General features: G+C 42.8%; 3 protein-coding genes across 4 annotated transcripts in view; 1 reads left to right on the plus strand and 2 right to left on the minus strand.

Moving 5' to 3' along the window:
- The window catches only part of SPRY1 (sprouty RTK signaling antagonist 1), a 292,900-nt gene extending 286,957 nt beyond the window's left edge, over positions 1-5,943 (minus strand). Inside the window, exons 1-2 of the mRNA XM_008143312.3 lie at positions 5,727-5,943; positions 921-1,042 (exon numbers count right to left, since the gene is read on the minus strand). Coding sequence (XP_008141534.1) covers positions 921-1,042; positions 5,727-5,889 — 285 coding nt within the window. The 5' untranslated portion in view covers positions 5,890-5,943. The remainder of the gene's footprint in view (positions 1-920; positions 1,043-5,726) is intronic.
- Positions 5,944-6,439: 496 nt separating this feature from the next.
- Positions 6,440-23,870, plus strand: NUDT6 (nudix hydrolase 6). Of its 2 annotated transcripts, XM_008146213.3 has the most exons (5): positions 6,440-6,692; positions 9,341-9,544; positions 13,267-13,322; positions 19,022-19,076; positions 23,210-23,870. In XM_008146213.3, the coding sequence occupies exons 1-5, from the start codon at positions 6,464-6,466 to the stop codon at positions 23,605-23,607; spliced, it is 942 nt and encodes a 313-aa protein (XP_008144435.2). In that variant the 5' UTR covers positions 6,440-6,463; the 3' UTR covers positions 23,608-23,870. The 2 variants fall into 2 exon arrangements, with proteins under 2 accessions (XP_008144435.2, XP_054573735.1); XM_054717760.1 differs by lacking the exons at positions 6,440-6,692; positions 9,341-9,544 and adding an exon at positions 15,720-15,836 and having other exon boundaries at positions 13,265-13,322.
- The window catches only part of FGF2 (fibroblast growth factor 2), a 37,250-nt gene continuing 35,237 nt past the window's right edge, over positions 23,864-25,876 (minus strand). Inside the window, exon 4 of the mRNA XM_054716736.1 lies at positions 23,864-24,244. Coding sequence (XP_054572711.1) covers positions 24,059-24,244 — 186 coding nt within the window. The 3' untranslated portion in view covers positions 23,864-24,058. The remainder of the gene's footprint in view (positions 24,245-25,876) is intronic.

Consider the following 25,876-nt stretch of genomic DNA (forward strand, 5'->3'; position numbering starts at 1 on the left):
CCTAGAGCATCAACTACATCCAAGAAGTAGTGAGGGGCCCAGCACCAGAGTTCCTGGGAACATGGACCTCATCAGACAAATGTTAAGCTCCAGATAGAGGGCTGGGTTCACACATTTAGTGTCTTCTCATCCACAAGACACAGTCAACTTTTTAAAAATATAAGCCCAGAGGGTGGGGGGGAGGGAGGTAAGAGATCAACCCAAGGACTTGTATGCATGCATATAAGCATAACCAATGAATGCAAAACATTGGGGGGACAGGGGGAGGGCATGTGCCCAGGGGGTAGGGGAGGCCAGGGGAAGGTCAGTGGGGGGAAAAAAGAGACATATGTACTATTTGTAATACTTTAAACAATAAAATAACATTAAAAAAGATAGGTAGATAGATAGACAGATATGCCCAGAACTATGAAAAGAATGGGAGGTGTGACAACAGCAGATAAGAGATTTCAAAACCTTTCCAGAGGGCCCCAGGGGATGAGAGAACACTGAGTAATGAAGCAGAGAAGATATGGCAAAGATAGAGGCAGGGGCTGGCAGCAGAGAAGAAAGCCAAGCTGCTGAAAACGGCAACAAGGAAAAACAAGCTGAAACTAGGGAGAGTAATCAAATGTTTGTATAAAAAAGAGATGACTTCATACCCCAAAACAGTATTTCTGTAGAGAAAAGTAACAGACTGGGAAGAATAAGGACAATAAGTGGATGTCTCACTACCTCCCAAGGAAAGGTCTCTCTCCATTATGACATTTAGGGCTATATTCCCACTATAATCATAGACATCAAAGAAGGGGAAAGTTTACATTGGTGTGAGGGTCTTTAAAATATAGTTTTTCATTTTTCCCTGCTTGTTCTGAAAATTACAATTAAAAAAAACACACCCTCAAATCTTTCCAAACTAAGTAAATGACAAGGACTCTTACCTCTTGTTTTCCATGTAAACTGGTAAGCAGCACTGGTCGGCCGATACTTATATTTGCAGACTTCATAGTGCCAAGTCCAAGTTGAACAAGGGAATTCTGGAACTTTTTAGGAACTTTGTCATCTACCAAGAAGCAAAAGAAAATGATTTTTGCACTATTTTGTCACTGAAGTTAAGGCATGCTTTCTTTTGGAGGAAATAAAAATCCTTTATCAACATAACCACATGAATACACTTACTGTACCATGGAGAAACCACTGTTGCATCCCTTCTTACTTTAACAAATAAACTTAAAACCAAATCTTTTGAGGATCCAGATAGTATAAGTGCTAACTAAAAAATAAAAACAAAAATGTTCTTTTATGGAGTAGGTATTAGTTTTCATTATTTAAAAAAAATCTTGCCCTGACGGGTTTGGCTCAGTGGATAGAGTGTCGGCCTGCAGACTGAATGGTCCCGGGTTCGATTCCAGTCAAGGGCATGTACCTTGGTTGCGGGCACAACCCCAGTGTGGGGTGTGCAGAAGGCAGCTGATCAATGTTTCTCTCTCATTGATGTTTCTAGCTCTCTGTCCCTCTCCTTTCCTCTCTGTAAAAAATCAATAAAATATATATTTTTAAAAATTTAAATTTAAATTTAAAAAATCTTGACCTGACTGGTTTGGCTCAATTGAGGGTCCTCCGTTTGATTCCAGTCAAGGGCACATGCCCAGGTCGCGGGCTCAATCCCCAGTGGGGGGCGTACAGGAGGCAGCCGATCAATGATTCTCTTTCATCATTGATGTTTCTATCTCTCTCTCCCTCTCCCTTCCTCTCTGAAATCAATAAAAATACATTTAAAAAGGTAGATAGATAGATGATAGATAGATAGATAGATAGATAGATAGATAGATAGATAGATAGATAGATAGATGATAGATAGATAGATCTTGACATCCACTATCCCCGGTAACTAACTTCATGCTTATTGAGCACTTATGTGCCAGATTAACTAATGAGATAGTAAAAGTAATTTCACAAAACCATCCAGGTTCCACTTGGTCATTCAGCAAATCTTTACTACGCGATAGACACTACACTAGACACTGGGGATACAGAAGCAGACACAGTCTTTGGCTTTATGTAGCTGATAATCTAACAGGATAACCAAGTATAAACCGTCATTGAGCCCTAGCCAGGTGGCTCAGTTGGTTGGAGCATTGTACAGTACACTGAAATGTTGCGGGTTTGATTCCAGTTCAGGCCACATTAACTAGCTTGCAGGTTCCAACCCCCGTTGGGGCACATATGAGAGGCAACTGGGCGATGTTGCTCTCGCTAACATTAATGTTTCTTTCTCCTTTCCTATCTCTCTAAAAATAAATTTTAAAAAGTATATTCTCAGGTGAGGATTTAAAAAAAATCACTGAATAACTGCATAATTATAAACAAAGATTAATGCATTAAAAAAACGACGCAGAGTGCTAGAAAGCCTTTAATGTGGGATCTGATCTCATCTGGAAAAATAAGAGAAAGCCTCTCCAAGAAAATATTGCTTCAATTCAGATCTGAAGGAAGCGTAGAAATTAACTAAATGAAGAGGAAAAAGATAATTCTGAGCAGAGAACAACATGTCCAGAGATTGTGGGCAGAAGGGAGTACTGTGCATCAGAGGGAAGAGGACAGGCAGAGAGAGTGGTGGGAGACAAGCCATGTAAGGAAGGTCAAGACCATTCAGGCCTCAGGTGATATCAAGCTGCTGGTCTTTACCCAACAGCAATGGCAGGACAGTGAGGGGTGAAATGAGGGTTCATGACAGGATCTCCATTTAAAAGACCATTCCAGCTGCAGAGCAGGAAGTAAATGGAAAGGCTGGAGTAGTAAGCAGTCCAGATGAGAGAGCATAGTGTCTGGATTATGGTGGAAGCAATGGAACAGAGTGAAAAACAGCAATGTGGGAAATATTGAGGTGATAAGCAGGACTTGGTGGTGGACTGAATATTGGAGACGAGAGGTGTCATACATGACTCCTAGGTTTCTGAATAGGAGTTCTTGAGATCAGTCTTGAAGTAACTTTGAAAAATCCAAAAGAAGAGATATAGCCCAGTGCTATTTAAATTGTAGTTGGCAAACTATTTGCTTCTGATTCCTGATAAGCACAGAAAATGAGAATGTTTAGAAGCTTTTATTTTTATTTTTTAATATATTTTTATTGATTTCAGAGAGGAAGGGAGAGGGAGAGAGAGATAGAAACATCAATGATGAGAGAGAATCATTGATTGGCTGCCTTCTGCACACCCCACACTGCAACTCAGGCATGTGCCCTGACCAGGAATTGAACCCTGGCCTCAACCACAGATGGATGCTCAACCATTGAGCATGCCAGCCAAGCTTATTGTACTTTTAAAACTGTGCTGATCTGTGGCATTTCTTGAATTTTAAAACCTTTCCTATAGAGTTGGAGAAGCATTGGTCTAGAGCAGCAATTTTCAACTAGCCTGCCACAAGAATTTTTAAAGCATGCCTACTTAATCAGGGGCATTGACCTCTTTTCCCTAGATCAGTGATGGCAAACCTATGACACACATGTCAGCACTGACACGCGTAGCCATTTCTGATGACATGCGGCCACTGAGGCGGTCACATGCCAAGGATGAAACATTTGCTGCTCCTGAGGATGAAACATTTGCAAAATAATGTTTTTTCCTCCAAGTGACACACTACCCGAGTTATGCTCAGTTTTTTGGCGAAGTTTGACACACCGAGCTCAAAAGGTTGCCCATCACTGCCCTAGATTGTCAAATTAAAAAAAAAAAAAATGACAGCCAACCCAACAATAGCTGTCCGGTGTGAATGAATCAAAATTATACCGATTTTTTGGTCAGACTGGCAAAAAACGTATTTTTGGTATGCCAAAGAATTTTAATAGTTTATGTGTGCCATGAGATGAAAAAGGTTGAAAATTGCTGGTCTAGAGGACAACTAAATCAAGACTGAGAAATAGTATAAACTAGAACTATAAATCTGAAAATGCTGAGAGCATAGATGGGTAAACTCTGAGCAGTGAATAAACTTGCCAAAGAAAAGTTTATAAAGACCCGAAGAGCTTTAGGACTAAGAATTGAGGAACTTCAACTTTTTTTAATCCTCGCCCTAGGATATATTTATTGATTTGAGAGAGAGGAAAGGGGGCAGGAGGGAGGAACATGGATCATTGCCTCCGCAGGTGGAACCCACACCTTTTAGTGTGCAAGACAATGCTCTAACCACCTGAACGGCCGGACAGGGCGCGGAACTTCACCATTTGGAAGAAGATGAGCCTGGAAAGAAAACCAAGTACCGACAAAAGGTAGAGGTGAAACTAGAAAAGTCTGACGAGGCGTCAAATGAAGTCAAGTGCTTCCAGTTGGAGGACATGCTGGCTCCCTGGCAGAAGCTGCGGGGACGTCAAGAGCAGTCAGCGACAGCGGCGATGCGGCGGGGTCCGGGCAGCTCCGGGGGCGGGGGGAGGGGGGGGACAGGAGTGGAGGTCTAGCAGGAACGGAGAGGGGGGAGGGGGGAGGAGAGATAGGGAGGGGGGAGGGGAGATAGGGAGGGGGGAGGGGGATAAGGAGGGGGGAGGGGAGATAAGAAGGAGGGGAGGGGGGATAGGGAGGGGGGAGGGGGGATAGGGAGGGGGGAGGGGGATTAGGAGGGGGAGGGGAGATAGGGAGGAGGGGATGGGGGAGAGGGGGAAGGGAGATAGGGAGGAGGGGATGGGGGAGGGGGGATAAGGAGGGGGGAGGGGGATAAGGAGGGGGAGGGGGATTAGGAGGGGGAGGGGGGATAGGGAGGGGGGAGGGGAGATAGGGAGGAGGGGATGGGGGAAAGGGGGAGGGGAGATAGGGAGGAGGGGATGGGGGAGGGGGGATAAGGAGGGGGGATAGGGGATAAGGAGGGGGGAGGGGGGAGGGGGGATAAGGAGGGAGAGGGGGATTAGGAGGGGGGAGGGGAGATAGGGAGGAGGGGAGGGGGGATAGGGAGGGCGCAGGGGGACAGGGCGGGAAGGGAGGGTAAAGGAGGCGCGTTTGAAGCCGGCGCCGAGCGCACTGAAGCAAACAGGGAGGACCCGCCCGGGGACAGGACGCACTGTTCCTCCGCCCCCGGGAGACAATGACTCTAAGACAAGAGCCTAGCTCTAGGGCTGCCCTTGGGGTCCACGGGAGACAGCCTCGCGTCCTGCCAACGGTTTACTCGGCCCCACTTTTCAGGGCTTTGCCGATCCACGACCTTTCAGGCAAACCCGTCCTCCCAGCTCCTGGGAGCTGAGACCTGGGGGCTGGCTCGGAGGTCGCACGTCTGGGCTCAAACGTGTAGCTGAGGAATCTACAGAATGGGCACAATGAACCCCGCACCCGCGCCCCAGGGCGTCCGCGAGGAGCAGACCTGACGGGGACACGCAATGAAGAGCTGCCCCTGAAATCACAGCCTGTGCGGCCGCGCAAGAAGCAGCCACTCAGGGTGTCCCCGTATCTTGACTGTGAACTGGGCTCCGTGTTTCGTCCTCTAGGCAGGGGGTAGGCGCAATGTGGCCGCTAAATATGTCGTCCATCTTACATGAGGCAAAGTTGTCCCAAGTGCAACTTGGCAATTCAAGGCAACAAAAGGGACCGTGGAGTCGGTCACGGAGAGGGCACCGGTGCCTTGCCCGAGGCGCGCGTGGCCCCGAGCCCCTCACACCCCGGCCTCGCCCACCCTTCCTAGCGCCGCGCCTCCAGGCCCACCGCCGGGTCTCCGACCCCTCAGGTGGCGCCCCCTCCGCCTCGGGCCGCCCTCCCAACCACTCTCACCCTTTTCTAGGAAGTTGATCACCGCCAGAGTCCCAGTCGCCGCCGCGAAGCCGGCTTCGGGACAAGCAGCCGAGGCCCCCGCGGGAGAGCGAGCCGTGGAGGGCGAGGGCGAACCCCTGTCGGAGCTCCGGTTGGACCGTTTTCGGTTCTTCTTGGAAGACATGATCCACAGGCAGCCTGGAAGTTGAAGCAGTGAAGCCGGCTCAACGTGCGCGCTTTACTGTGGGAAAAACTTCCGGGGCAGAAGTCAGCGAGGCTCCGCCCCCCGCGCCGAAATTCCCCGAGTGAAGCGCAAAGGGAGAGGCGGGGAAACCAGCCGTCTTCCAGAACCTGAGGTCTTTGAAGAGGTCGGAGAGGTTTTTCTGTAAAGGAACACGGGTCAGGTGGGTGGAAGCGTCCTTTGAGATTGCACATTCCTGAAAGACAGGACTTTTTCGTAACCCATTCGTCTTCCCCACCCCTGAATATATGTGCGTTGAGTTAAACTATTATGGGGAGGGGGATAGTGGAGGAAAAGTTTCTCCCCATTTTTCTGGAGCCGGGCACACTCCTGAGAGGAGCTGGTGGACAGGACTTCGAAGTCTCCTGGGTAGAGCGCTGCAAAGGGGTAAGCCCAGCTCAACTCCGAGAAGCCTGTGCGGCTCTCTTCTCGGGTTTACGGTAGCGCCTCCTCCCCGCAGCGCGTGGGCGGGGCGATTTGGGGGCGTAGCGTACGGCGGGCCGGGGCCGGCACGGGGATGTTGCCTCTGCGGAGCGGGGGCTACCTGCGCGCGGTGCTGGCCCGGGCCCGGGGCGCCAAGCTCTCAGCTGCGCCCCGCAGGGCCTCGGGCGGCTTACGTGGTGCGCGGGATTCCCCCGCCGAAGCCGGCTGGCTGCGGGGCGAAGTGGACAGGTTCGGGGGCGTCTCGGTGCGGCTGGGCGCTCTGGACCGCCTGGACGCCGCCACCTTCCAGCGGGGCCTACATGGCAAGTGCCTGGGCCGAGGGTCCCGGGCTCCCCGGCTCCCCGGCTCCCATCGAAGTAACCGAGACCCACACGCCTCCGCCTGTCGGGTACCGAGCCCGGAGGGCGCTCGTGATCGCCCCCGCCTCCCTGGTTCCCCGGCCCTTTGCTGGGAGGTCTCTGAGACGGTTGGGGAAATGGTGACGATCACGGGCTCTAGGATCAACAGCCCGAGTTTCTGGTCCACCTTCCAGCGTGTGACCTTCACCTTGGGCAGGTTCTGTAAACCTCCATTTCCTCTTGGGTAAAACCGGTTAACCCTTTGCACTCGCTTGCTTTTTTCTCGATTCCTTTATTCTACTCGGGATTTAAATTTTTAAATACCCCAGATTTTACAAAGCGCGGCAGTAGAATAAAAAACTGGAGTTTCTTTTCATACAAACTTATTTATTTGGATTTTTTTAATATTTCAAATTATTGATACATTCAAAGAGTATAAAAAGCTGCTACCGATGCTAACCGTGTGTGCAAAAGGTTACTAGCTGCGCATGGGGTCGCTGAGGGTTAAGTTGGATCATGAACAGGACGTGCTTAGCACGGTGTCGCCAGCAGTTAGCGATCAGTAGATCTTGTCCGGATCGTCACTTTATTATTATTCACTGTCCTGCCGGGCGCTGTGCCCAGACTCTCACACACGTGGTGGACAGTGAGTGGACCCGAGGTTCCCAGTGGTCATATTGGCACTCACATCGCATCAGGGGCTGTGGCGTCAGGAACTGGAGTTTGCCTGTGCTTCACAGAGGACAAAGCTTCTGTGCTTAATCAGGGAGGGCGTGGGTGGCTTGTCTTCAGTGAGAAAACTCCCCGTTCTCTTAACCTTGAGCCCGGTGATAAGAAGGAAAAGTTTGGAAGGAGGAGCCTTCTTCCCTTTGAGAGAAGCCTTGATTGGGTGAGCAGCCAGTTTTTCAAACTGCCCCTGAGGCTCCTTATCGTCAGATTGAAGGTAGACCCTGGAAATGCAGCCAGGGAAAGAGCCTCAGACTAACCGGAGCTTCAAATAATCTGTCCTGTTAGGCAATATAGCAAGTGAGCATCCATGTGAATATAATCGAGCTGGGTTTTTGTTTTTGTTTTTTTTTTTTGAGAATTTCTATAAGAGTTTATTTGAGCCAAACGGACTCTGTCTGGGAGCAAGATCTCAAGTCATCTTTATTCCCAAACTACTTCTCATTTTCTCTCCTGCTTGTGAATAATTGCTGACTCCAGCAGTACTGCCCGTAGAAGAGTCAATGTTCATTCTCTAAAAGGTGTACAGATGTGTGGGCAGATGCAGGTACTTACTGCACACACTTGTCGATTGTCAGTGACCGAACAGGTGCCCTCAGCAGGCAAAGCAGGAAGGAGGCTGGGTTTGGAGTCACACATCCAGGTTTCAAGTTCCAGGCCCTGCCACATGCTTCCCCTGGCATTTAGGCCTTTCACCATGGAAAATATTTGCCCCTTAGGTTGCTTATGTGAATAATGCCAGCCCAAATCACTGGATAGGTGTGGTGATCCAAGATAAATTATATGAAACTTATTTATAAACTCAGAAGTACCATATACTTTTTATTTTTAAAATAAATTCTATTGTATTTAACTAAGTGCTAGACACTGTTTTAAGGACTTTACAAATATTAATTTACTTAATCCTCATAACAGCCGTGGGAGGTAGGGGCAATATTATCTTCATTGTAAAGATGATGGTAATGGTACTGAGGCGCAGAGAGAGTCTAACTTTCCCGAGCTCTGGAACCTATTCTTATGGCACTGAACTGCTTCCTAGAGCTACTGCTGGTTCTCCTGTTATTGAGTAAAACAAAACTGAATAGCATTTCCTATAAAGAAAAACCAAAGCCGCCTGAGGATCACGTGCACCCTGTGTGTGTCACTCTGTTGGCCACACTGACGACAGAACTTCCTAGAACTTGCATACTTTATTTAAAAACAGTTATATTTTATCATCTTGAAATTTATAAATTAAAAAATTAAATGACCATAGAACTCTTCAAGAGTAAATAGAAGCCCATAATACTCGTTTATAAAGATTAAGACTTGTGACAGGCCTTCCAGTTGCTGTGGCAACATGGGCCCTCCTGAGGCCCTGCTGCTGAGAATACAGAGGCCCAAGGACCCAAGGGGAGGGAACTGATCTTAATGTTTGTCACGTTGCTCCCCCGGCCCTACATTAATTGGAAATAAAAAAAGGTAATTTTAGTCTCCAAAAAACAAACAAACAAAAAAGATTAAAACGTAGGTGTTAAAAGGAACATTAAAATGGCATTTTAAGTCAGTTTTTTTGTTGTTCATTCTACAACTATTGATCAGTTCTGTGCCAAGCATTGTCTCTGGTGATCTGAATGTAAAGGTCATCACTGTACTGCCTGTTCACAAGGAATTGGGTCTGGTGGGAAAAGCACGTAAACAAGGTCGTCGTGATAATAAAACATGGTGGTTCCCGCGCTGCTGGCGTCACCAGGACATTTTGGGATCCCCGCCCCCATAGCTAACCAGTAAGGGAAGTGGATGCTTAAAATGGCTTCCTGGAGGAGGTGACACCCTAAGATGAGTTTGAATTTATTTCGTTCCTCTCGCTGGCAGCCACTGACGCTATTTTATCTTCTCCATTTTAGCTGCAATACAGCAGTGGCGATCGGAAGGCAGAGCCGCGGTCTGGCTGCACGTGCCCATCCTGCAGAGCCGACTTATTGCCCCGGCCGCCGCGCTGGGCTTCAGCTTTCACCACGCAGAAGCGGACTCATCCACGCTGACCCTGTGGCTGGGACACGGGCCCAGCAGGCTCCCAGGGTATGCGACACATCAAGTGGGAGTTGCAGGTCAGTTTCTAACTCAAGATCGTCCGCATTAACTTTTTAAAGGTTCCCCCCGTTTCTTACTTGGTACAGCTTGAGCGACGGTGTATCCTCGTGGAAAATTTTGTTCAAATGATTATCCTTGGGACTATTGCTAGTGCTTTGAATAGAGGGAGTCTGCCCTGTGAGTCAGCACGTGGCAGCTCGGAGCACAAGCAAGTGCAGCGTTTAGTTTTCCAAACGATGTGTTTGAACGTGTTTCACACCGATGTGAACTTCACTACTCAAATAGTAACACTGAATGGGGACCAGGGAATAAATTCATTATGGTAAAACATATTAGTACTAATTATGTAAATTTGTAGAATAAAAGATAACATAGGTTGAATTTAAGATAAAGCAAACCAGCTTTTTAATGGTTTGAACATTACTTCTTAAAGACATTTACATTTAGTTATTGTGCCAGTTGCTTAAAATAACATAATTTAAATATATCATAGAATTTCAAAGTTACTGATTAGCTTCAGAGACAGACTTTTTTTTTTTTGAGAGAGAGAGAGAGAGAGAGAGAGAGAGAGTTGAAGGGATGGGGAGACAGAGAGAGAGAAACATCAATTGGTTGTCCCGGGACCCTTTGGCCCACAGGCCAGCACTTATCCATTGAGCCAAACCAGCTATGGCCAGCAACATAGTCTTGAGAAAAATCTTGATTTAGATTAACACAGGTTCTCAAATGGTGGTATTCAGAATAATCACCTAGAAAACTTGTAAAACAGATGCAGGGAATGACTCCCAAGAATTTTTTTAAGAAGGTCTGGGGTGGGGCCTGAAAATTTGCTTCTCTGATAAGTTTGCTGCTGCTGCTGCTGCTGTTCTCTTTGAGAATCAGGGGTAAGAACATTCCTAGATTTCCAGAAAAACTAAAATAGTAAAGAATCCTCATGACCTAAAATAAATGAAAGCAGTAATACATATTAATTAGTAATGTAATCAATAATAATTTTATTTGTCTTCATATAATTTACAAGAGGTTTTAAAGGTAGCTTGTACCTTTGAAATCATTCAAAGGAATTATTCAAGGCCGTCCAGTGTTTTCTCTGTCCATGGTCTCAAGCACAGGCACTCAGGAACTTTCCATTGGGTTCTGCTTCACAAGACTACTTGAAAAATTTGATGATAGCCTCACACTTCATTAGGAAGTCATACAAATGATTGTCCATTCATTGGTACAGACTAAGTTTCCATTTATTATTACAGGATTGGTACTATGTGCATAAAGAGTGTTCTACGAAGGACTTGTTTCTATCTACGTACTATATTTTATATTGGAGTTAAGATCTACCACAGGAATTCGGGGAGTGAGATTCTGGAACCTGACAAAAATCTTGAATAAGTAGGGTTTGAAGTGACTATTGGGGATGGGGATGAGATAATGTAAGAATATGGTCTGGAAAGGTATAGAGTTTTTAGGTGAAGAGAAAATAGTTGACATTTGTTGCTATAAGCAACAACAGTGGCTGTGGCTGGTAGAGGGGATTAGGACCTAGAATATGCCACTTTGGGTCACACTTTTAGTATTTTTAGTTGAAGACAATGGAGAAACAGATGTAGGAGGAGTTCTGTGCCACCATTCTACCTAAAAGTAGAGCATAAGTTTCTTGTATCAGGAGGAGGAGAGCATTCTTATCACCAGAGGCGGGAGTTGACACTGAGAGGAGTCTGGACAAATACACTGACTTGACCTTTGTATTCTATTAGTTTCCCCCAGATGCTTTCTAGCCCCTTTCCCATAATTTACCTCCCCTAGTCCAAACCCACAATTTATCGCTCTTTGTTAAAATGGTAACTACTTTTCTGGGGATTTTCTTTCTATGAAGTGCTCCACTCTTACTCCGGCCACATAAAAATATTAACATCAAATAAAATGTATATTTTTCTCCATTAATCTGTTTTCTTTCAATTCCATTCAAAGTCCCCAGATCTAGAACCTAAGTGGGTAGAGGAAAATTCTTTCATCCCCTCAGAGCCTTTGGCTTCTCTTCCTGAATGCTCTTCCCTAGGGCTTTAGAGGTGAGTCTTACTTCTTGAATGAGTGTTCGGATATTTAGATGGAAACCCCCTGAGAACACAGCTATAGTGTGGTGAAGGGGCTGTGTTGCCATGACAATGACTGCTGCAAACCAGGCCCACTGGAGGTCAGTCTTAGAGCATCCTGAACATGGACAGTCAAAATGATGCCACTCATGGGGTTATTGTGAGGAATACCTGAGGTAATGCACAGAAAGCACTTGGCACAGTTCCTGACTAATGACAATAATATATTAATTAGCCTCTGTTTAATCTCTGATCTCTATAGATTTAACTTTTGTATTGTGATCAGCAGGGGTCGCTCACATTGTGCTTTAGCACTGCTCAGTTTGTCTTTGGAATATTTTGCTCATGTTTATAGTGAATTCATTAGGGAAAAGTTCAATTTGAGTAATCACAAATTATTAAAATTTAAGAGTAGGATTCCTTGGTCTTTCTTTGGCATTCTATCCTTTGTAAAGTCCAATTAAATTATAGTTTACATTTTCTAATAGAAGCCAACATTAATATTAATTATATCTCACTTAGTGGTTTTCCTTATTGCTTAAAAATACTAAAATGTGTTTTCATTTCAGAGAAAATTGCTCTTCCTGTGTTTCACATGCCTACCCCCTTCTGTATTTTATCTCCAGATAGCATGTGTCACTTTCTCATATTCTATATCATTTACTTTTTGTTTGCCATCTCCTCTTACACACATATACACAAACACACACACACAACTTGTGAACCCCATTGAGGATAGGGAATTTTGTTTTGTTCACCACTATATCCCTACACTCAGAAAAGTGCCTGACACATAATTGGAGCTCAATTCGTATACTATATGTAGATCCTATATGTGATATATATAGAAACTCAATTAATATTGAAATAATGAATGGAAATATAGAAAATATCTTTTTAGTAATATCTTCTCACATTATGTAAATACAAATATTTTTAAATTATTGAATTTATAGAAACCTAATATAAATCATTAAAGTATAAAAGACCCAGGATGGCCCAAAGAGAAATAGAAAAAAAAATTTTTGAGTCCTAACACCTAGCCACATACTTAGTGTGCTGGGCAATGCATATGATGAATGAATAAATAAAAGGAATGGACTAGAACTTAAACATATATAAAACAAGTGTCCCAAAGCAATGTTATAAAGCTGTGTACATACATGGTAAACAAATTTAGGCGGCTTCAGGAAGGTCTTGAACTGAATATTGACATGTTTGAGATTTGGATCACTGGGGGCCACAACCCATGTTCTGTACATAGTGATGTGAGGCATAAAAATGAGAATGGAAAAGTCAACTCATTAATTCAATAAATATTTGTAAGCACTTAAAATAGTTTGGACACTAAATTAATACTATAAAAGGGTAGAAATATTAATTTATTTAACTGTGTACCCTCAGGAATAGATAATGTGGAGAAGCTCCGCAGATGATTATCCTACCAGGCAGCACAGCTAGAACCATCAAAACCTGGGTAACCAGGCCACCAGCTTCTTGCTGGAGAGAGTACATCTTCATGGATGAGGCGGTATTGAATTAGGTCTTCAAGGATGGGCAGGGTTTTAATGGCCACAGATAAGAGTGTGGGAGGAGTCTAAGATGGATGAAATTAATATTTTTCAATTATATTTTATTTTTCCCCCCAATAGGAGCTGTATTTGATGAAAGTACTAGAAAAATATTGGTTGTCCAAGATCGAAATAAAGTAAGTTGCTTCTGTTTATAAATTTCTTTCTAAATGTTCAGTTCTCACTAGAGAAAAATAAAATGTAGAAATTTTGATATGCTCAAGGAGTTACAGAAAGATATTTTAAAAGTTATTTCTAAGCAGTTATGAATCATTTGGCTATTCATTTAACCCATAAATGCTTATGCAGGCCTTGAAAAGTCAGGGTAACCTCACTATTGCTCACTATTATTTAATGGCTACTGGAAAATTATAAATGGCTGTATTTTATTTAATTGGGAAGACAACTCTCTTTCTAACAGACTATCAAGACATTCTTCCATTCATCCAACATTCATTAAGCTCCTACTCCAAGCCAGGTGCTGAGCATACAAAGATTAGTAAGACAATACCCCTGATGTCCTGCATCTCACTATTAATTTGGGAAAGCAGTCATACAACACATGGTAACAATTTACTTTGCCTTTAAAAAGTCCCTAAAGAATGATCAGAAGAGGTGATATTTAAGTTGTATCTTGAAGAATGAATAGGAGCTTACTAGGAAGAAAAGGTAGAAAAACAGACTGAGATAATTAGAATTGCATACATAAGGGCACAGAGTTTGGAAAGGAGCTGACTTGGTGTTTTAGTCCGTTTAGCTACTATAACAAAAATACCATAGGCTGGGTGACTTAGACAGCAAACATTATTTCTCACTAGAGGCCTGGTGCATGAAATTTGTGCACTCGGTCGGGGGGGGGGGGGTGTTGTCCCTCAGCCCGGCCTGTGCCCTCTCGCAGTCCAGGAGCCCTTGGGGGATGTCCAGCTGCTGGCTTAGGCCCACTCCCCGCTAAGCCGGCAGTCTGACATCCTTAGCGCTGCCGTGGAAGCAGGAGAGGCTCCTGCCACAGCCACTGCGCTCGCCAGCCATGAGCCTGGCTGAGTGGCGCTGCCCCTGTGGGAGTGCACTGACCACCAGGGGACAGCTCCTGCATTGAGCATCTGCCCCCTGGTGGTCAGTGCGTGTCATAGTGACCAGTCGTTCTGCCATATTGTCCATTTGCGTATTAGCCTTTTATTATATAGGATAGTTATGGATGTTGGGAGGCCAAGATCAAGGTGCCAGCAAAGTTGGTGTCTGATGAGGTCCTACCTCCTGGTTCATAGATGTTTGTCTTCTCACTGTGTCCTCACATGGCAGAAGGGACATGGGAACTCTCTGGGATCTCTGTTATAAGAACACTATGCCCATTTACGAGGGCTTCACTCTTATGACATAGTCATCTCTCAGAGACTCCCCTTATAATACCATCAACACATTGGGAATTAGGATTCAACATATGAATTGGGTGGGGGTGGGGAGGACATAAGCATTCAGTCCATTGCACACTGTGGAAAGAATAGCAAAAACTTCATTGTGGCCAGGAGTGTAGGCAGTGGAAAAATATGTGACCTGAGAGCTAGATTGGGAACAGAATATAAAAAGCCTTGTGCACAAAAATAAAAAGTCTATTCAACTAAAACCAACAAAGGTTTTTAAGAAACAAATGTTTTCATGCTCACTCAGGAGTATAAAAGTGAAAGAGAATAATTATTTTTAATGCTTTCTGAGACTTCAGTAAATATCAGTAGACAGAGTCAATCATTTTCCCCAGCATATGTTTTTAAATTTTAAACAACTATTGGCAATGATATCTGAAAGTATCACACATTTCTCAGAAATGCGATCTAAAAGCATTCTCATAGTTATAAGTAACTTTCGAAGTTTTAGTAAAGGCAGGTCCCCTGACTTAAACTAAGCTTTACCAACAGAAATTTATTGAGTACGTAAAGTATTTTGTGACTGGACCTCAGTAAGCCCCTCCTTCCTCCCCCTGCCTTACAAGTCTGTTGATGGAACCTAAAAGGGAGAGTCCCCTGGCAAAGCAGAAATTGGTTAGCAGGGTCCCAGCTTCAGCATCATTAGGCAGAGCACAGAGGGTGGGTTTGGAGCTGAGAGACAATCATAGCCTTTTCTAATCCACTTATTAGAAATTCACGTTCCCACGCCCCGCTCCGACCTCCTGAATCAGAAACGCTGGGAATGCTGCTCAGCAGTTGTTCACAAACCTAGGTGCCTCAGGTACATGGTCAAGTTTGAGAACTGCTACACTAGCACATTGAGCTCCGACTCTTCATTTGCTGACTTGTAAACCTGCCAGTGATTGGTCCTCTAAGAATGAGAAAGCACTGCTTTTCATGTTCCTACTGTGCGTCTGGGCAGCTGGGACTGGCAGAGGCTGGAGACAAATTCAGATTACATAAGACTTTGGATTCTGTATGGGTTAAGTAGAAGTGATACTACTATTTAGGGCTTCAATTTTGTTGTTTTTGATAATCCTCACCCAAGGATATATTTTTCCTGTTGATTTCTTTTCTTTTTTTTTTTTTTTTTAGTGAAAGTGGAAAGGAGGGGGAGAGACAAACAGAGGGAAAAATCGATGTGAGAGAGACACACTGATTGGTTGCCTCCTGCACTCCCCAACCAGGGCCGGGATTGAGCCTGCAACCAAGGTATGTGCCCTTGAACAGAATCAAACCTGAGACCCTTCAGTCACAGGGCCAACGCTCTAACCACAGAGCCAAACCAGCTAGGGCTTCAATTTTATTTTTTAAGCTATAAGCAGAGATCCATCTGAGAGCAACAAAAGATGAAAACTGAGTTTTCATGTATAGTTCAGTGTTGTAATAAAAAAAATATAAAGTGTGACACTAAACCATATTTAATTTCTGTAATTATATTGTTGTTAGGTAGAATTTAAGCATAAATACCAGCCATTAACCATAAACAACTAATTAGCATTCTTTCTGACATCTGAGACAGTTCTCCTCCTTTAAGCGCCTCCCTCTGCCCAGGCATTGCTGTCAAGGCATTCTTGCAAAGTTAAATCCTCACCACAAACATACAGACACAAAGCTAAAATGATACTTAAAATGTATCCTTTCTCCTTCCCTAACCATATAGTCCAATTCTTCACCTGCCCCATGATTTTGAGAAATAAAAGATCTAACAGTGGCTCGATCTGTAAACTGGGTGCTAAAAAAGCGAAGACCAGGGCAGGGACCTGTTCACTTACTCACTGGCATTCCCGAGTTCCTGTTCTGAACTCAAAGCAAACATTAGTGAACAAAGCAAAGTTCCTACATCTGTAGCTTATATTCAAATGGGTAAGATAAGAATAATCAACAAGAGAATAAATAATATATAAGGCAGTGATGTTAAGAAAAATACATTGGTATGGGGAGAAAGAGAATGGGCTTGCTACATTGTGCATTAATTTCTGTACACCCGGCCCCCTAGCACTCAATAAATTTTTGTTCAATAAACAAACTTACTAAGAGATTTCTATGGCAGCTTCTATCTCATTGGTAAGGATAATACAGTAGTTAATGTATTATCTAAGTACAGTGGCTCTGTGCCGGCTGGTATTGGCTGAGCTTCGACCTATGAACCAGGAGGTCACAGTTCAAATTCACAAGCCCTGTAGGGGTGGAAGTCTCAGATACAAATTCTGATCGAATTACATAGAATGTTCCAGTGAGGTCTGAAGAAAAGAGCAAAAGATATATAAAAAGGCAGAAAGTAGTAGTTAAGGATTAGTGGGAAAATAGCTAAACAACTTTTAAAATTTATTGAAAGATGGATAGAATCAAAAGGCCTGGATTTTAACCAAGTTTACCACACACTAGCTGTGTCACCTCAGGCAAGTTATTAAGTCTTTTTATGCCCTCAGTTTCATCACTTCCAAAATGGGAATAGTCCTTCATGGATTACTGTAAAGTTTCACTGTGTGTAATTCTTTTTTTTTTTTTAATTGATTGATTTTTGAGAGAGGGGTAGGGAGGGAGAAACATCAATCTGTTGTTTCACTTATTTATGCATTTATTGGTTGATTCTTGTATATGCCCTGACTGGAGATCAAACCTGAAACCTTGTTGTATCAGGATGACACTCTAACCAACGGAGCTACCTGGCCAGGGCTAAATGTATATAATTCTTATAAAAACATTGTAATATATATTACCTAGTATTTGTTGTTGTTATTATTATGTTGCTCAACCCAGTTAATGGGAAGTATTCTTTAATATTAAAAAAGAAGATATACTCATCTCTCCATAGATCAGATCTACATTAACCAGGTTTTCAAACCACCTAACAAGGGCCTCTCTACCTCCCACTTGGACTAACTGCAGGCTGAAGCTTTTTTGGAGATGGAGGAAGCTTTTTTTCAAACAAGCTCTTAAAGCTAAATGGTGCCAGAAAATATAAAAAACTACTCACCAGCATAAAAATAGACTTAATTTTTCCATAGCTAAGGTTTATGAAATAAAGAAAATCAAATTTGTATGAGATGTTTTCAGTCCTTCTATCTAACATGTTCCCCCTTTCAATAAGTTCGTATCTCCAAATGTAATCAAGAATCAATCTCCAATTATTGTCATCAAGTCTAAGTTTTTAAAAAAAGTTGGCTTTTATTGTTTTGAGGAAGCATTTATATCTCTTGTTAGAAATAGAATTTATGGTGGTGAAGTCCAGTATTCTATTGGAGAGAAGACTGCAGCGTTTCCATATAAACATAGCTTCTGGAATCATTTCAGAATGGAACTCCCCAAAGACAGTGCATTAATGTAGACATCCTTAGAGGTATCTTCCTACATTAATAAAGTAAAACAGCATGCGTTATAAATGAACCTCAAGTCTGAGCCAGACACAGAAGGGTGGAAAGCCTGGATTCTGGACCCACATAATCAGCAGTCTGTGGAAACTCTGGGAACCATGCCACTGCTCTCCAACCTAGCATAGTTGGGAAATGACACACTTTAAGAAGCACCCGTCCAGGAAATGAGAGGGCCGCAAAACACACCAGAAAAAGGTCCATGAACTTGTTTTATGAATGAAGAGTAGAAGGTGTCCTGGCTCCAAGCTGTAGTGCCTTTATGAGTATGTCCTAATTTCTCATTCTTCAGCTTTGATCATGGTGATTGGGTAGGTATAACAGACCTCTAACAGGAAAAAATATGTCAGCCATAAGCATATTGTCCCGTGCCTTTTCATAATTATCTTTAATCAGTTTTCCCCATGTTTATCTCCATTCCAAGATTGGATCTTCCCACCTGTCTCTCCCCACCCCCCCAAAAAAAAAGATGCACAAAAAACCCCACAAACTTTATCAGTTTTATTCACACTACCGATGAAATCATTAACACACAGAGCAAGAAAAACCATAAGGTTAATATATCTGGTTAGACACACAATACAGAAAATAAATGTGAAATTAAAAGTAGTATACTTCAGTGATTACATTTTTACTGTATTTTCTACTTATTTATAGCAGCATCTGTAAGATTCCTCTATTAATAGTTAACTAGCAGCAAAATTTTTTAAATTACACTAATTCAGTAGATGTTTCCCTTCACTGTTTTATTCATACAGAATTTATCACATTAACCAAACAAAACCACTTCTATTTCCCAAAGAAAACAGTGGGAAAAGAATTCATAAGTTACCAGTTCCCTCCCCCCCCCCAAAAAAAAGGAAAAGAGTAATGAGGAAGGAAACTGGAAAAAATTTACATGCAATTACCAAAAAATAAACTCTCAACCACCTTGACCAATATGGGTGAATATTGTGGGTCACCATGTATGTGTGTTAGTGAATAGAAGCTGTGTTGACTTTATTTTCTGACTTTACACTGCAGTTGAAAAACATGTGGAAGTTCCCAGGAGGCCTTTCGGAGCCTGGAGAAGATATCGGTGTGTATCTTACATATTTTCAATTTGCCTGAAAATGTTAAGGAAATTCATGTTTTACTTTTTTTGCTGTATAGTTAAGAATAAGACTTTAAAATTTCTAACTGGTTTAGACTAAAAATTTCAGAGAGGTTACTTCAGGGCTGATATAAAATTAGCAGCAAAACATGTAACATTAGAACTTACTCCATTAGTATAAAAAGTGCCATCAGGAGGATACACCTGCTTTTCCCTTTAGGGCTGCTTGTAGAGTGATTTGTTTGAAAGTGAGAAGCTGTGGATATGCATCAGTAAAGTTTAGCATTGAGGGCTATTTGGGATATGACTAAAATGGTTGGAATTAAGCTATGAGAAAACACAAATTCTTGACTATGTCATCACACAAGGATGAATAGTAACTTTTACATGAACTTTGAAACAAGTATTATTTATAAAGTCAGTTATAGAGCCATGGTGATGTAATTCTTCTATTTTTGAAAAAATTATCTACTAATTATTGTGACTAGTCAGAAGCCAAAGCATAGTGAAATATCTCATATGAGAAGATCTCACATGAGAGACATAACTCCTTAAAACAAGTTCCTGAGCTCAATATGGAAGACAGGGAAATTTGAAAAAAGCTAAGAATTATCAGTATCACTGATTTTATAGGAAATAGAAACTGAGTTTTCCTACCTATTCCTTACCCCACTGGTCAAATACAGCCCCTGTCATAATAAATCAATAGATAACTCATTTGGATACCAGTATTATTTCTCCACAACTTTTCCCTCAATATTGCATGTCCCTGTTCTCTTTAGCCAACATTTATGTGAACACAATTCCCTAAATTATCCTTGGATATTTTATATAGAAATGTATATATTCCTGAAACTTAATTTCTAAAAATGCTACACAGATTAAAATGCCCTATGCATAGTATATAGCCAACTCTTAACCAGTAAGTACATTTACTACATTCAAATAAATTCATAGCAAATTCTGGATTTTAGGTACTTTTTGACCCAGATTCTGTTGGGTCTTCTGTGGAAATAAAAGAGAATTTGGTAGTGGTGTGAGTGCTCGGAGGGAAAGCCATTTATCCTCAAACACCTAATTTTATCTTCCGCTTTCCTTATGTGATGTATAAGAGCATGTGAATTAGTTAAGCTTATGTTACATCCTCACCCAACCCATACCAGGCAGGAAACCGTCTGCAGGAGGTTTGTGTAGCTTCCTCACCAATGAACTGGAGTTCATTTTTATGGATCTTCAGATAGACTTATATTAAAATGGACATGAAGAAACACATTTCCAAGACAGATAGTTATGTTTAAGTGTACTCCAGAACCCTTCAAGTCCAAGTTGTGAAGAATTCACTACTTTTTATGTATTTGTGGTTGACACAACAACCCACCTACCCAGAGATCATAGATACACCTCAGTCATGTGGGATGAAGGAAAAAGCAGCAGTTGGCATTCACCATACTTTCTAGTGTAAATTAAAGCTTTGCCTTAGATTGAGAAAACCCTGAAAGCAGCTGGAAGTGGTAACTGACAGTAGAGTCCTGAACATCTATGTCTATCCAAGGGCATTCTGTTCTGTAATACAATGCAATAATACATATTTTTAATGATGAAGCCAAATCATCCAAGAATTATTTGTTTTCTTTAAACCCTATAATTAGGAACATAATCTATTTTAGGAATACTGCCATCACCAACGTGCAAGCACTCATACTGGCTCATAAGTAGTAAACACTGGTTAACTGGGAAACACACCTGTTTGCAATCCTTCATTCTCTGATACTAGGTACATGAAGCACTATTGTCTGTAGTGTCTAAAAAGAATTAAGAGGGGCATATGCAAAATGGAATGCAATCCTCAGGCTTTAATATACTACCCTAGGAGTACAAAGGTTAAAAATGGAGGAGTTGCCTTCCAAAAAAAAAAACCCCATTATCCCTGCCAGGGACCACCCCCTGCATGGCCTGAGGACTGCACCAGCCGCTGGTCCAAGTTCATCGGTGCCCCAGAGTCAGAGTGAAACACCAGGAAAGCCCACATTCTGCACAATTTTTCCTATGATTTTATTTTATTTCAATCTAATCCTATCATTAAATATCACAAAATAGAAATAACAAATATAAACTCCATCTCACTATTGTTCTACAACTAAACAAAATGCTATGACGTATTTAAACATATCTCTCAATCAGCAAAAATAAAAACATAACCCTCTTGGTTTTTCCTATGTTCTTCAAACTTAAAACACAGTAAATGGTATTTCAGTTTAGCTTACAGTACATTAAAATAACGAAGGTACAAGAGAGAAAAGCACTTTATCCAAATAAAAAATTCAGATTCATGGCAAAAATCTTTGGAGAAGAGATTTCCATCTGGGGGCAAAAGGGCTCTCTCATACCCTGGACACAAAAGCACTTACTTGCCCATTCAGTTTTCGTCTAGCCGCTGCTCTACTGATTCAAGTTAAACTGATCAGACTATCCAGGCAGTGCTGCTTTGGGGTCCACCGCACCAGTGACTGCTGAACAGGGCTGACTCCCCGACTGTCCCCATCTGTGATCCGTGACATGGAAACAGGCTAGATGGGAACTAAAGGCCCAAATCTTTACTAGTGATACTGAGCACTAGACAGGACCCCCATGTTTAGTTTTCAAAGTGTTTAAAGAACACTTAACCAATAGTTAAGTGAGACCAGCCAGTGACATGTAAAAGCTAACGCCAGTGCCACAGTCTTTAATAGATTTAATAACAAATATGGATTCTATGCCAGACTGAAGATTATTTTTCTTAGAAGGAAATTTTTCCCTTTTTAGCATAAATTCTTTTACATTTTTAGTTTAAAAATATAATTTCTAACCCTGTGCAACCTGTGGCAAATCTCAATTATAAGGGGAGTTGGCATGTAATTAAAAAATGGCAGACAGATGGCTTACATTTCAGAGCGCCTTGCTCCTCCTGCACACACTTGCAGAAGCATTTCTCAGGGAGCGTCCAGGGCTACCCAGGGAATTGGGAAGACGGTCCATGGCAGAGCACATGGAATTGGAGACCATCTCCTTGCCTTCCTCCTCCTTGCCTGTTCTTCACCAGTAAGACTAGCAAGACTACTAACAAGGCACATATAATTTACTGTTTGACAAACAAGGAAAGGCGGGCACTAAAGAGCATTTGAACAAAAATCTATGCAACTATATTTCCCAGCAAACTGGGTGAGGAAGGCAGCTCTTTTCAGGGCTTCTTGTGCCCCTTTGGGAGATAATGACAGCATCACAGAATTAGAGGAAGCCGTTGAGGGGGATCCCCTGGATAGTTAGAAAAAGCAGCCACAAGCATATGTTAATGGCAGTGAAAATCCTGCCCCATAAATGTGTATGTTATCAGAAAATCACCCTTCTAAAATGTGAAAACCCTGTTGTATTATAAAGTTCTGTGTACTGCAAGTTATTAAAAACCTCTGATGGAGTGACTGCAGCATCTACGTGTTGGAGGGATGAGTCTAAATTCTTTGGGATCTCAGGAAACAAAGGAACTGCCCAAAATCCCAACTGGGATTCTCCGGACTGGATAATTAGTGGAGAACAACAAAAAGATTGCAAAGGCATCTCCTCTGAGATGTGGAGGCCTGAGTGTCCTCCACACCCGCCCCAGATCACCAGGAGAGGTCCGAGTTCCTTCGCAGTCTGTTCACCCCGCAGCTCTACACGTTCATAGGGAGGGGATCACTTTTTCTCCACACCAACATACATAAATTCAGGCAGTGTGGGTGGATGATCAGGAACAGGTAACGAAGAAACATGTAGGAACAGTAACCGCAGCTTTGCAACCTATGTTTTCACCTTTCGAGAAATAGAGCAGGAAGAGGTTAAAAATATGTGACCCCAAAAACATCAGGTGGATAGGCCCCCCCAGTAGCAGCCAAAGAAATATTCACTATTTTGAAAGCTTCTCAGGTGTACAGTGGTAAGAAAACACTTTGGTATTTCAGGGTGTCAGAGTTTATATTGAAAACTTCACTTTCTTGAAGTTTTGCTTCTGAACCTTTAGATAAAGGTACTCCAACTGAAAATCCTTGACGATTACCTTCTGAAAATGTGATTGTTACTGATTTGTACATCTTCTGTTCACGCAGGAGACACAGCAGTTCGAGAAGTTTTTGAAGAAACTGGTATACGATCAGAATTCAGGTCCCTCCTGAGCATTCGGCAGCAGCACAGCCACCCCGGGGCTTTCGGGAAGTCGGACATGTACATCATCTGCCGCCTAAAGCCTCGTTCCTTCACCATCGAGCTGTGCCCGCACGAGTGCCTGCGGTGCGAGTGGATGGACCTCACCGACCTGGCCAAGGCCGCCAACACCACGCCCGTCACCAGCAGGGCCGCGCGGCTGCTGCTGTACGGGCACAGGGAAGGCTTCGAGAAGATTGACCTGACCATGGACCAGCTCCCAGCTGTTTACACGGGCTTGTTCTACAAACTCTATCACAGGCAACTGCCAGACAGTTACAAAATGATGACGGGAGTGGATTAAATCGTATTTACACGTGTAGAAATCTTTAGTAAATTGTACATGTAGATCAGTGTGTGCCATATTCTAAGAATGGTGCACATTTTGGGTTCACTAAATCTGACTTTAATTTTCTAATGTGTATGGTTTCCGTGAAGAAATTTGCAAGTGCACACATTTTTAAAGCCTCTTTTCGAATGGAGTGGATGTATGGAAAGATTGTAGCTCTAAGTAAGCGTCACTGGGTAAAGGCAAATGCTATATAAAAGGTGGAAATTTATACATTTTCCAAGAATTCTTGTTGTTTTTCTTTACTAAGGCAATGGTTAAATATTTTACTATTAGATCAAAGGTTATCTGACCAGTTATCCAAACTGAGCAGATAGCTGCACACATTTTCTTTTCCTCTCATTAACAAATTCCTAAAATATACCTCTTCCATCATGTGAAACGAGATCAGATGGTACCCTTAAGATCAGCTTTTAGCAGACATCGGAAGAAAAAGTATGGCTTTCTGGCCAGGTCCTGTTTTAGGTCCAAGTTTATACTGCCCCGTCCGCTTCAATGCCACATACCAACTGGAGTACTTCCTTGACCGGTAAGTGTTGTAGTTATTGGATTCCAACCGTTCAAAAAAGAAACACTCATCCGTAACACATTTCTGAAAAATAAAGAAAGAATAAGTAGTTGTTATTGTTGCTATTAGTATTTTACTCTTCCTATTAAATATTTATGACAATTCACTGCCCATTCTGCTCAACCAGCAGCAGTGCTGTTGGGTTCAGCGGGACCGTCAAACCAGCCGGACTCGGCAGGCCAGGCTCTGACGCAGCCCGGCCCCACAGAAGGATGCAGGATGGCCTCCAGCTAACCTCTTCCATGGAGGCAGCCACAGACCCTTTCTGCAGCCCGCCACGGGCAGGTATGTGTTAGGTGGCAAGGGCACACGGGTAGTGTAGGCCCCACACTGGCTCGGACTTTAAGTACCCCCCCCACACAGAGCTTTCAGGGCTCTCCTCAAAGAGGGGTACACCCAGTACCAAACCCTCCCCCTACCCCTGGGGAAACGCAAAGCTATGGCTTCCGGTTGGGGTTTATGGTCCAGCCATGCTCATCCAATCCAGAGGCAGGTTACCAATTGGGTCGTGTTGACTTATCAGGGTTCCCCTGAAACATTGCTGGACAGGTAACTTTCCCACAGACAAGAAGCAGTTCCTTAACTTATAATTTTTCCAGTAGCTAATATTGTTTCAAGGGCATAAAAGAATATTGTACAGGAAATAGTGAATGTATATATTGCCCCAAATTTTATTGAAACATATATGATTGGCATTCTCAAAATACTAAGATAATGAGGAACAAGTAATGGAGAACATACTCCTTTCTGGCAGTTTCTGTGGGAGGGGGAACTACTCTGCCTTTTTATTTCAATCCAACTATTTATCGAGGGGAGAAAATAGCTAAACAAATAGTTAGATCTGGAGATACTATTCCAAGTCTTCGAGTCTAATAGGTTGCCACATGATTTCAGGTAAATCTTCAAAAATCAACTTCACACCCTGGCCAGTGAGGCTCAGTTGATTGAGCATCAATCCCACGCATCAAAAGGTTGCTGGTTAGATTCCTGGTCAGGGCACATGCCAGGGTTGTGGGCTCCATCCCTGTTAGGGGGTGTGTAGGAGGCAGCCGTTCGAGGTTGTGCTCTCACATTGATGTTTCTCTCTCTCCGTCTCCCTTACTCTCTCTCTCTAAAAATCAAACTATTTTTAAAAAACTCAACTTCACATGGTAGCAATGGTGATACATATTGGCCTCTGTGTGGGAGGGGGGAAAATCAACAAATGATTTGTTCACTTTAAGGGAAGAAAGGAAAAATCATTTTTTATATTTCAATTACAGGTAGATGAATAAAATCATATAGGAAGGCATATAATTTTACACATATTTCCATCTCCACATATAAATACAACATGCGCACAAGCCCATGGCCTTGCATTAATGAGTGCACCAGATTGCCACTTATATCTGTACACTCAAATCTAGGAAACTTCAGGACTGGGAAAACCCACATTCAAAAGACTTGAATTTTTTCCCAGATTCTTTGGTTCCAAGATCAACTAAGCAATGGCACAAACTGACAGGGGTGGGGAAATCATAAATCAATAAGCAAAACAATGAAAAGAGCTGGTGTAATAACCAAAATGAAAGGTTCTGAGAGAGACCTAACAGAGAACGCATACATCTCAGGCGGCTAAAGTGAGGGTGGGCTGCAGGTCCTGTGGGCGGCTTGCAG

This window comes from Eptesicus fuscus, chromosome 6 (assembly GCF_027574615.1).
Source record: "Eptesicus fuscus isolate TK198812 chromosome 6, DD_ASM_mEF_20220401, whole genome shotgun sequence".
In the NCBI taxonomy this organism is placed as follows: Eukaryota; Metazoa; Chordata; class Mammalia; order Chiroptera; family Vespertilionidae; genus Eptesicus; species Eptesicus fuscus.

What these genes read in the sequence shown, in the direction of transcription:
- NUDT6 (XM_008146213.3), top strand. Translation starts at nt 6,464, where the DNA reads ATGTTGCCTCTGCGGAGCGGGGGCTACCTGCGCGCGGTGCTGGCCCGG. An exon ending in CTTCCAGCGGGGCCTACATG is followed by an intron (nt 6,693 to 9,340) that starts GCAAGTGCCTGG and finishes TCTCCATTTTAG; the next exon opens with CTGCAATACAGCAGTGGCGA. An exon ending in GGAGCCTGGAGAAGATATCG is followed by an intron (nt 19,077 to 23,209) that starts GTGTGTATCTTA and finishes CTGTTCACGCAG; the next exon opens with GAGACACAGCAGTTCGAGAA.